Source organism: Boleophthalmus pectinirostris, unplaced genomic scaffold (genome assembly GCF_026225935.1).
Source record: "Boleophthalmus pectinirostris isolate CB_2022bp ecotype Guang Dong unplaced genomic scaffold, ASM2622593v1 HiC_scaffold_9, whole genome shotgun sequence".
Taxonomy (NCBI): Eukaryota; Metazoa; Chordata; class Actinopteri; order Gobiiformes; family Gobiidae; genus Boleophthalmus; species Boleophthalmus pectinirostris.
The window spans coordinates 18,982,347-18,994,303 of NW_026571541.1; the positions used below are offsets into that span (position 1 = coordinate 18,982,347).

The 11,957-nt window shown below is 37.6% G+C and overlaps 1 protein-coding gene across 2 annotated transcripts; it reads left to right on the forward strand.

Annotated features, from left to right (window-relative positions):
• The first annotated feature begins 721 nt into the window (after window positions 1–721).
• On the forward strand, window positions 722–10,123 carry tsku (tsukushi small leucine rich proteoglycan homolog (Xenopus laevis)). 2 transcript variants are annotated; one of them, XM_020926869.2, is made up of 3 exons: window positions 722–1,001; window positions 5,976–6,290; window positions 7,512–10,123. In XM_020926869.2, exons 1-3 carry the CDS (start codon window positions 972–974, stop codon window positions 8,250–8,252), a joined length of 1,086 nt encoding a protein of 361 aa, XP_020782528.1. In that variant the 5' UTR covers window positions 722–971; the 3' UTR covers window positions 8,253–10,123. The 2 variants fall into 2 exon arrangements, with proteins under 2 accessions (XP_020782528.1, XP_020782529.1); XM_020926870.2 differs by lacking the exon at window positions 722–1,001 and adding an exon at window positions 1,268–1,422.
• Window positions 10,124–11,957: the final 1,834 nt, after the last annotated feature.

Sequence of the window (11,957 nt, forward strand, 5' to 3'; positions counted from 1 at the left end):
CGCACTTTTACTTTATGGGGTTCAAACGTGAGCATTTCTTAAGGCTAGTTTCAACACATCCCAATACTTTCTTGCATGTAGTAAGCGCATGGGCCTGTAGTATCTTGTTGGACCATCACAAGCTCTTTTGCACGTAAGCATCAACAGGAAACTTCAGTGTTTCCTTTTTACATAATGTTTTAACGGATTTATCCAGACGCCAAATCAAACAAACCACCGCCTTGTTTCGCAAATACAAAACTTTTCCTCTGGGATTTCCGATCCTTAAGCAGCCAGAAGAGGACGCTCAAAAGTGCAAGACAGACTCCGGAAGTTGCTTGTCTGAGGTTTTCAAAATACAAATCCGATGGTGCAATAAATAAACTTACATTTTATGTTAATGAAACTATTATATATCGAAATATAGTGTCTGCTATAAGACCGACATACTATTCAGATATTTTCATGCATGCAACTAACAAGATGCATATTGAAAACTAATTAGCTAAGTTATCCAAGTTACAATGATCTTTTAAAAGTGACTTGCATTTGATATTAGATTTAAGATAAACTAACCACGTGAAATTACACCATATTTCTCATGATTAGTTTAAACTACTTCAATGACCTATTTTCCGGTGAATTTGTGGTTTTCAAACGAATAAACCATTACCAAAAATAAACTATATAAAGCTCTTAACTTTAACCGGAAGTGATGTAATTTTGATGCGAGAGAAGCAAACTTTACACGTGCCAAACTGAAGCCAGCAGCAGACGGGACTTTATGGGATGGGGCCAGACGAAATGTGTCCCAGTGTTTCCAGCAGCAGACACAGCTCTTGTGGTGGAGTTTAATGCGGTGAATGAGACGGACAGACCGCGGGCCATAAACTCATGTAGCCCGAGACAGAGTGCATTCTCAGCGGGAGCGAGGAGCTGCTGTCTGCGCGGGCTTTGGGAAAATGGGAGCAGTGAAGTGAAAATCCCCGAAAATGTGGCGAGTTTGGACCAAAGTCTCCAAAGTAAGTGCAAACTCAAAGTAAGACTTGTGAATATATAAGAAATAGTAGAAACGATAATTGAATGCATTTTTAATGAGCCGTTTAACCTGCAAATCTTGGTTATCTTGTGGTTTGGGATAGGAGAAAGCAAGAGCCCGGACCTCTTCTGTGGTCAGATCAAATTTCACTTTTGCCTTGTGTTTAAGAAACCGCCCCTGGACTGTCCTCGTTGAACTGACCAGAGTTCTGTCATTATAACTAAAACCAGTGCGAAAACTGGTGTTAAGTAATTCAACACGTGAAGATTTGACTGACAGCAGACAGAGGGGCGGGGTTGGTAAACTAAAGATCAGTAGGCGAAGCTTTTATGTGGTCAGTGTTTTGATTTGCGGCGCTTCACAAGCATCACTGGAATAAATGTGATTTTTGCGGTGATTTCTATGTAAGTATAAAGTTCCCAGACTATGACAGGAGTTTGTGGTTTTGTTCATTGCACATTTTCAGATGATTAACAGATGTAGGCGGTAACACTGACAGATGCAACAAATTGAAAGCACATTTCAGAGTTTGCATCAGAGTTCTTCTATTTAATATCCAGAATTATTGTTAATATGTTAACAAATTCACATTGCAAGTGTTATTATGGAGATATATTAAATTTAAGTGAATATAGACCTACAAGTTGTTATACCAGTTTTAATATAGCCTATTGTAGGAATTATGAGAGTTACCTTTTATCTCTTTATGCATCTCTCAAATATGAAATTGTTATATACTGCTACAAGTTAGTAGAAGGCTAGTAGAGGGAAGTAAGTTCACTATTTAGTTTTATCTTCTAAGCTTTTGAGCATTTCTTTTGCATTCGTTGATTATGAAAGCGAGATACCCTAGTTTAGAAAAAAAAAAAGACCATGCCTTTTTTTTGTCAAGTAAATGACTAACCCTAACATAAACATTGTACAAAACCATACACAATTAACTTTGTGTATTTACTCACAAAAAAAAACAAAACTTCAGCTCTGGTTCTGCCTAATTTTTTAAACCCCTGAAGGGCCTCCACTTTAATTAAACTCCCAGTCACTTTCTTTATGTGGTTTAAAGGGATTATTGTGGTACCACTTTCAGCTTTGTGCTTTGAAGTAAAGAGTGGTGACAATGGCACTGGGACGTAGCCTAAATAGCAATTTATTAGCCTAATTAGAAGTGTAAAAATCTCGTCTGATGCAATGAAAGCTGGCTCAAGATTTCCCATGACAACATTGTGTGAAAATAAACGTTAAAGTGAGAAGGAGTCAGGGCGTAATTTCACAAACCTTTGTCAAGTGAGAGTTTTACCTTTAGGCTCAGCTACAGCTTTTTGATCAAATTTAAGCCGTATAAGGTTGAATAACTTCTGTGACTCATTACAGATGCAAACTAAGTACTGTTGTGTTTCATTCTGCTATTTATTTATTGCAGCTCATGAATTTTTTTTTAATAATATTGTACTTGTTGTGGTGACTTAAATCTGCTCATGGGTTATTTTGTCAGTGGCATAAATTTGTTTCAGTATTATCATTTATCATCTATATTTACTTCAGCAATATATCGCACTTCAAAATGTATTATCATGACAGGCCTAGTTATGACAGATTTGAAGGGAGATGCTGTTGACAAGGAGTTGTTATTAGATGAGATTTATTACTGGAAGTCTGGAAGCACCACCTGGTCTCAAGAGTTCACGGCCGTCAGTGAAGCCACAGATGGAGGTACAAATTCAGAGGAGCGGAAGAAACAAGACGATGAGAGTCTGATGACCACCTTGTAGACTTGTAAAAACATGGAACAGCTTTTGTTTTCACTGGTTTTCTCATGTTTAGTCTACTTACGGTGTGGTTTGGTAGCAGGACTTTGGATGTTTACAATATGGAAAGACATGCAGTAGGTACTTGTAGGGAATAAGTAGTGTTCAACTAAATAAATAAAACAAAGCCTCTGTGTCGTCTGCAATGGCACTGGAGTATATACTCTTTGGGGTACAAGTATTCCATTGACTCATTTATTTTTTGTATCAAACTATTCAATTGCAAATAGCTGCTTGAAACACAGGGCATCTAATAGTGATCTGAATCAACACCAAAAATGAAAAAAAAAAAATTGTCCTTTTAATTAGGGATTCACTGGTATGATACTGGTATTTGATATTGGTGCCAATACTGAAACATTAGCTAGATCGGATATTGGTGGTTACTTGGATAAATAACAGTTGCATAACGCATTTGGATCAGTTTTGTCCTGAGTAATTTTTGTTTAAAGGCAATACATGCTGTTTTCTGTCTCTGCACCAGTATCAGTTTACATTGGTTATTGGCAGATACTAAAGCTGTATTATTGGAATTGGCATTGGAAGTGAAAAAACTGGACCGGTGCATCCCTACTGTTAATAGGTGTCAGAAAACTTCAAACATAAAGTACTCGGTGTGCACTGACAACATGCAAAGTACTGATTAACACTCCTGCCTCACAACAAGAAGTAACCTCAGGAAATTCAGATCGGCCTGTGCTTCACACTGTTGTTTATTTGATGGAAATGGCTACAGTCTGACCTCTTCCCAGCACCTACTATCACCACCAACCTCTCACACACCACTTTCATACCAGTGAAGGTTGGTGAAGTATCTTGTTAACATACAATGACCCAATAACTTGTGGACCATCATGTAAAAAAAAAAATTCAAAAGCAAGTTGACAGATGTTGAACTTTACACTGAGATCTTTGCACACTGTTGAACTTTGAGACGTGTACTTAGCCTGCGTTTGCTAACGGGTCATGAAAGTCTGTTACTTTTGCCTTGTCTTGCATAACTAAAGCCTAACCTTTGTTACAGCTCTGATAGCAGCATTATCCAAACAGAGTGAACTCGCATGCAATCAACAATGACCTGCATTTAACAACGCATGTTTAAAAAGCTTATAAAGTTCTTCTTGAACAAGTTTAAACAAAGTGATACAAAGATGATTATTCACGTCATAGCCTGCTAAAGGTATGATGAGATTAATTGTAGTCACACTGTTGTGTAGGGCTCATATTTGCTGTGTCATCCTTGGGTCATCTCAACCTTCTGAGACCTTTATGTGTAAACTGTACTTGGAAATGCTATCTATTTGTTTGCCTTTATTTTTATCTAGAAAGTGAGGTAAATATTTTGTTATTTTACTTGAAGTGAGTAGATTATTGGCACCATGCTTTCATTTATTGACTTGAATTGTAGTTTATTGCAAGATTAGGTCTAGAGATATATTGGACTGAAATTTTGACTTCTTAGCACACTGGCTATGGCCTGAAATGTCCAGCACTGTCTAATATTTTGTTTTGGTCGATCTGCTGCCTAAAAAATACACACAAACTTTATTTGAAAACTTTAGTGTGACGAGATAACTGCTGAAAACATAACTACAAAATCTTTCTTATAGGTTTGCGGTAAAAAGGAATGTGGGTGAGTTTGTAGTAAATTGAAATTACATAATTTGAGGAAAATGTTCAAAATCGGCCCCACATATCAGCCTAAAAATATCTGCAGATTACCATCGACAATGAAAAAACCTAGCTGATGTGAGATTTTTTTTTCTTGCACAATATCTTCCTCTAATTTCTTATTTTTGGTGAAAGATTGATGATATTGCTGTGAAATGTCAGTCTAACAGTTTTACTTTGTCTTGTATTGTTAAATTATGTGCCCCAAGAAAAGAAGTGCCTCTTTGATACTACACAGCATTTTTCCAAGAACAACTAAGCAACTAAAACAGTGCAAATGAACGCTTTGATTAAAGAAATTGGGTCACACCCATTGGGAAGTCAGAGTACAGACTAAAACTGTAAGAACTAGGTCTGCTCATGTTACACTAAAGCATTTAGGCGATGCTAGTTTTTCATGTACAAGCTGTGGATTACAAATGGAAAACAGTGTTTTTGTTAAGCCTCCAAATAATTTTATGTCGTACCTGTAAAACATTAGCAATTTTAAACTTTCACAACAATCTGCTTGTCTGTTAGACTCTGGAACAATGTTCATTTTAACCAATGTCCAACCCACAAACTTTTTCTTTTTTCAAGTTCTAGTTTGTCTGTGGTTCACTTACAACACACTTACATTCATAGAAACATTTTTGACTCAGTTATGCTAACAGGGAGAAAACAATCTATATTTTTTACCTTTACATTGCATTTCAATTACACAATTATGGATTCATGAAAATACTCAAAGTATTTTAAAAATATTTAAAATAAGTTCAAACTAAACATTAAGGTAACTATTTCTTTAAGATCATTGTAGTCCTAAAGTAAATGCATTCAGATTGACCTAGTTTATACTTCTAGATTTTGTGTAAAGCCTACTATGTTCGTTTATTACTATTTTAACTTGATAGGAGTGTGACTTGGGGTTAGAGTTATTTTCCTATCCTGCTGTGTGTACCTTTTTAAATGAATCACAATTCAACTGGAGAGATTCAGACAGACACAAAGAGAAATTATTAGTAGTTTTATTGAGTTTGCTTTGGCGCCCAGACCTAGGCAGAAGACATTGCGATAAAGGGTGTGGTCGATTCGATTTTTTAGAATAAATTCAGTTTAGGAGATGTCTTCCCCACGGAGCCTGGACACTGGAGGTGGTAGAGGTGAGGCTGAAGAGAGTGAAAGGAACGATCAGAAGCTGAGGCAGTGATGGGGAGGTTGTGGGGTGTGGCACAAACCAAAGCAGCCATGTATCTGTAATGTGGGTTTAAATTGGGCAGACTGGACTCTGATTGGACAGGAGGTGGTGCGACGAGCAGTGGGGAGGAGTATTTGGAGTGAGGTGTTGAAGGCTAAGGAGCACCTAAACTGGAGCAAAGTTGGTTCTTCCAGGCTGAATTTACTCTAGCTCCATTTAAATGTGATATTCTTGTAATTATAAAATATTAACATCCCTGTAGTTATAAAGTTATCACCGGTAATAGCACTCTTTCTTCCCACAGGCGATGATGCTTCTCGTGTTGTGGATTGCTGTTTCCTCGTTGGCTTTGGTCCAGTCCAGCACGGTTCAGAACTGTCACCCAGGCTGCCGCTGTGAGGTGGAGAGCTTCGGCCTGTTCGACAGCTTCAGTCTGACCAGAGTGGACTGCAGTGGGCTGGACCGTGGGACCACCATGCCTGTCCCCATCCCCCTGGACACTGCCCACCTGGACCTGTCCTACATCTCCATCATGGGACCCCTCACTGACTCCATGCTGTCCGGCCCGGGGTACACAACGCTGGTTAGCTTAGACCTCAGCAACAACCACATTACAACAGTACGTAACAGTAACACACTTAACTGTTGGGGGACCAAATAAGAAGTTCATGTTTTTTTACAGTCTAGATCACAATTTTGATTTTATTTTGTTATTCATGTATACTAATTATACTGGATGTAGAAGGGAATTAAAGCCATTTGGTTCTTTTAAGAATTCACACTTCTCTGTGATTGGTTAAAGCCATCTGTCACTCAGTAATGCATGATAGAGCTTGACCAATAGGAGAAGTGGATTAGAAAAAGTGTTGAGCACAGAGCTGCTTTGAATTGAGAATTACTGAATATGACAAACTTGCCAAAATAGAATATTCTCACAGGAACCATATTATTATTTATGCTATGTAGAAAGCTATATATAGTTACTTGGCAGCTCTGCACAAATGGATTTTTTAATGTTTATTTACTGGTTTCACAAAAATATAGTCATTTTTATTTATAAAGGTTATGAATTAATTACTTACTTTTTACGTACTTGTTAAAGTAATAAAACTATCATTCAAGTACTGGTATTACAAAGCCAGTGCTGTATATATTCTAATACTGGAAATACCTAAACTGAATTTTGTTGTATTTCGTCAGTCAGTTAGTCACAGTTGCAGTCAGAGTTCTTATTAATCTGGCTTTTACAGTGCAGCTTTGTGCAATTGTAATGATTTAGTTTACAATGTCTAGAAGCATTAATATTATTGCATAACCTGTTGAGGAAAAACAAGCAATTCAGAACATGTTAGAGAGATGAACAACTGCATTAACTGGTTTATATTGTTACTAAGGTCCTTGGAGATTAGATATTTTGTTATGTATAATAGCAGCCATTTAAATTACACGTTTTCATTTGTGTGAAAGTTATGTCAGTATGTTTTGGTTTCTACCTTGACGAACCTGTCATGATATGTAATGCTGTGATTATATTAACAGTTCCCAGAGCACTGGAGACACACAACTATTACTTGCCAACTAATTCTTGATTACTTTTAATATTGATTTTGCCATTTGAATACAACATTAACTTCAATCATGACTAGGGAAAAGGTAACTGAGTTGTATGCAAATCCAGTTTTAAATCAATCAACATTTATTACATTACATAATATGTCTTACTACTTTTTTGGCCTCTGTGTAGTTTCTTATCTTCTACCTCTCACCTGTTTCTTTTACATGCAGGTTCAAGATCTTGATAAACCCTTTACCTACTTTGTAATTGTCTTATCGTTCGCAGGTAAGCCCTAATGCTTTGTCCAGGCTGCGCTATCTGGAGTCTTTGGATCTGAGCCATAACAGTCTGGCAGCGCTGGAACCGGATTTCTTCTCTGGCCTCCCACTATCCGAGGTGGATCTAAGCTACAACAACTTTGCAGATTTTGACATGAACGTGTTTGCGACCAAAGTAAATGGGGAACCAGTGACTGTGGATTTGTCTAATAATAAACTTACAACAATGTCAACAGTCTCGCATGGAAAAATGTTGCATATTCAAAGCTTGAACTTGACTGCCAATCTCTTCACAAGTGTCCCAAAGTTGTCTGGACTACCATTGCGGTACCTTAATATTGACGCAAACCCTATAAAAAGCATTAAAGAAGGAGCATTTTCACAGTTAGAAGATTTGGTTTATTTGTCCATCAGTGGCAGCAAAGACCTCGAGGACATTGAACCATTTGCTTTCAAAGGTCTACAAAGCCTGCAAGTTCTGGATCTTTCTAACAACCCATATCTTAAAAACTTAGATCCTAAAGTGTTCACTGGACTAGACTCACTGCAAGAGCTGAATTTGTCCAACTCTGGACTGGTGTCGTTGCCAAATGAAATGCTTGCTCACCTGCCCAGTATAAAAAGCATCAAACTGGGGCAGAATATTCGTTGCTGGAAGACAAAGAAGCCAGGGCAGTTCCACTTGCACCTGGGACAACTACAACCTACAGAGATGCTGAACTGTAACGTGGAGGGCATTGGTTTGTGAGGCTATTAGAACAATTGACCCAGTGCAATGATTCCCAGTGCCAGTGGTGTGCCTTATGAATCTTGTTATGCAAACATCTCTAACTGAGTCAATATTTGATGTTCTAAATGACTGGAAACTATTATGAACTTTGTTGTAGACTTACAAATACTCATTTAAGTATGAACTAATCATGACCAAACAAAAGCCTTTTGCACTTACTCTAGTAGTAATACATTTCAGCACTTACATAACTAAGACTGATACACTATTGGGATTTTGCAGTGACATCATGCTGGGAGTGTTCTACATGTATCTCAAATGGTGAAATGTTTGAGTTACCATGGTTGCACAATGCACACATTAGCAAACACTGTCAAAAATTAAGAATGTCTGAAAACTCAAGAAAAATTACAAAATGGATTTAAATAACATTCTCAGGAGTCTGTGATCAATACAAGCATTCGTGGTTTTATTTAGGATTTTTATCATAAATTGTGAATTTGAGTAACTGAAAAACAAACAAAAAGCTTGTGACTATCACTTTATGTGTGAGAGACTTATTTTACAGTAAAAAGTAATCTCACCTGTTGTAGTTCCAGCTAAATCTGTTCTTTATGGTCAGATTGTGTTCAAATAAAGCACAGATTAAAGTCTAATAAAGCCTCAGACAGAGCAGAGCCTACAGTTTGCACCTCCAGGGAATGTTGATGATATCAGCTGCAAAGTGTCAATAGGCCACCACACTTATAACCACTATGTTTTTTGTTTTTGTTTTTTTTGAGCCATAAAATGATTAATATAATTTTAATGAGGCCAATCTTTATTTTAATAAAGTGACAACAACCGTTTAGCTTTGTTTATGGTATTTGCAATTAAAATTTTAAAGTGGATATGACAGGTTTTTAAGATGATCTAATTTTGACTTAATCTGGTGTAATAATAACTGTTGTAAATATAAATTATAGTTTACACCAGTCAAGAAGCAATTTGAGAAGAAAAGTTGAAAAATATGTTAAATTACAGGAAGTGGTGAGTTCCACACTGATGGCATCACACTAGGGAGAATACTGTCACAGTTTACACACAAACACATTTTTCAGACACTTTGAACATTATTTCAACAAAATAAAGATGTTTTCTTGTATTTTTATTTGTCATATAAAAATATCAGTGTATATTAGAGGAGTTTTGGCCCAGAGTACATCATGGTTGCGAGGTTAACAGTAACGGTAATAGTAATTCCTTAGTGTGATGTCATGATTTCCAACCCAGAAGTAAAATTTAAACACATTGGCCAAACTGGGAAAAAAAAGTGAAATTTCATTTTATAATGATGATCTTAACTGTGTTTTGGAAGAATGAGTAGTCTAATCTGTCATAGGCACTTTAAACATACCATTCCTATATACTACTGGTTAATAATAATTGATTATTACAATTAAAATGTAAAGATTTACTCATGTATTTCATTTATAGACTGACTGACTGAAATGAACTGTTTTACCTTTGACTTTGTTGAATTTTATATTGTGCAACTTCAGTCAGGACCAAATTAGTCACCAAACAAGGACTGACTAATCTTATTCTGCGTGGATACTAGAGCTGCATGACAACTCCCCTATCATATATAGTACAGTATCAAAATAAATAGTGGTTATGTATTGTGCAACATTCCTGTGGATACTTTATAGACTCAGGACTGCAGGTGGTATAAGGGATTTTGATAACTGAATATTACATTTTGCATTTGTAGAGGTTTATATTTGTATGTTTGTAATTATGTTGTACATAACAAAGTGCTTTCTATGTAATAAATCTGATATTATCAGACTCTGTTACAGTGTTGCTTAAAACAAAGAATTTACAATAAAATTGAGAAAACATTTGAATGACTTTTGCTTGAATTAAAAAAAAAACTATTATGGCAAACAAAATATACTATAATACTACAAACTAAGAATTTGAAAATGTAATACTGCATCCACTTTACTTTTCTTTATATAAATACATGTTAAATTGTTTCAAATTGGCAATGTTATGTGTCCAAGGGAAGTAAACAGTCACTGAAAATGACTGTGTGGTTGAGTCAAACTGCATCATCAAGCTTGAAAGTGTGTGTTTTGGTACATTATTGGGCATGATCACTGTCTGACTGGGTGTGCCCTTCTATATTAAGAAATAGTGGTTTTGGGTTGACAACATTTCTGGCCCTTTAAAAATTCTCTAACATGTAGGCCTGTCAGGATAGATAACTATATCAACTTAGCGTTAAATATATGTTAGATGAAACAAGCATTTTAGGGGTCAATATTATAAGTGTCTCATTCAGTTATTTTTTCTTTTATATGTCATGTTTTTAATGATATTTAGAATAGTTTTTGGGGATAATTCTATTTTAGGGTTATTGTGTCGGTGACAAATTAGTTTCAGTATTATTGTTTATTGTCTATATTTTCTTCACCATTATATCGTATTTAAAATGGTGAGAGGCCTACTAACATGTTTAGTTCAGTTTACTTGAGAAGAATACTCCAATTGTAGCTTTAAATGGTTTAAGACATTTGAGTGCAGATACATGGCTTGGTTTGGCAGGAAATAGTGTGCTGGTGTCCTGCCAAAGAGGTGTCTACAGCAGGAAGACAAGGAGAAAATGCACCAGAGACACTTGGCTGATTTATTTTGTTTTTGGCAGTGAGAAAAAGCCCTTCTTTCACCTCCAAGACTGGTACTGTTTTATAATATCTACACCTTAATTAATTAGCATGAATAAAGCATGAGCAAAGTTTTAATCCATAATGAACAGGGGTGTGCAAAAATAGTGAAATATCGATATATTGTATCAGTTAATGTGATGATACAGTATCAATATCGTGGGCTGCTGTATTGATATATCAAATGTTTTTTGGTATATTTTACTCAGTTATTTAGTTTCAGGGCCATGATTTAGCCATAATTTTTTATCGACCTGTATTGAATCGATTTGAAATATCCATCCATCCATCCATTTTCGTCCGCTTATCCGGGGCCGGGTCGCGGGGGCAGCAGCCTAAGCAGGGACTCCCAGACTTCCTTCACCCCAGACACGTCCTCCAGCTCCTCCGGGGGGACCCCGAGGCGTTCCCAGGCCAGCCGAGAGACATAGTCCCTCCAGCGTGTCCTGGGTCTTCCCCGTGGCCTCCTCCCGGTGGGACATGCCCAGAACACCTCCCGAGGGAGGCGCCCAGGAGGCATCCGGAACAGATGCCCGAGCCACCTCAACTGGCTCCTCTCGACGTGGAGGAGCAGCGGCTCTAGTCCAAGCTCCTCCCGTGTGACTGAGCTCCTCACCTTATCTCTAAGGGAGCGCCCAGCCACCCTGCGGAGGAAACTCATTTCGAGCGCTTGTATCCGCGATCTCGTCCTTTCGGTCACTACCCAGAGCTCATGACCATAGGTGAGAGTAGGAACGAAGACTGACCGGTAAATCGAGAGCTTCGCCTTTCGACTCAGCTCCCTCTTCACCACAACGGTCCGATACAGCGACCGCATCACTGCCGAAGCTGCACCGATCCGCCTGTCAATCTCACGTTCCGTCCTTCCCTCACTCGTGAACAAGACCCCGAGATACTTGAACTCCTCCACTTGAAGCAAGGACTCTCCACCCACCCGGAGAGGGCAAGCCACCTTTTTCCGGTCGAGAACCATGGCCTCGGACTTGGAAGAGCTGATCTTCATCCCAGCCGC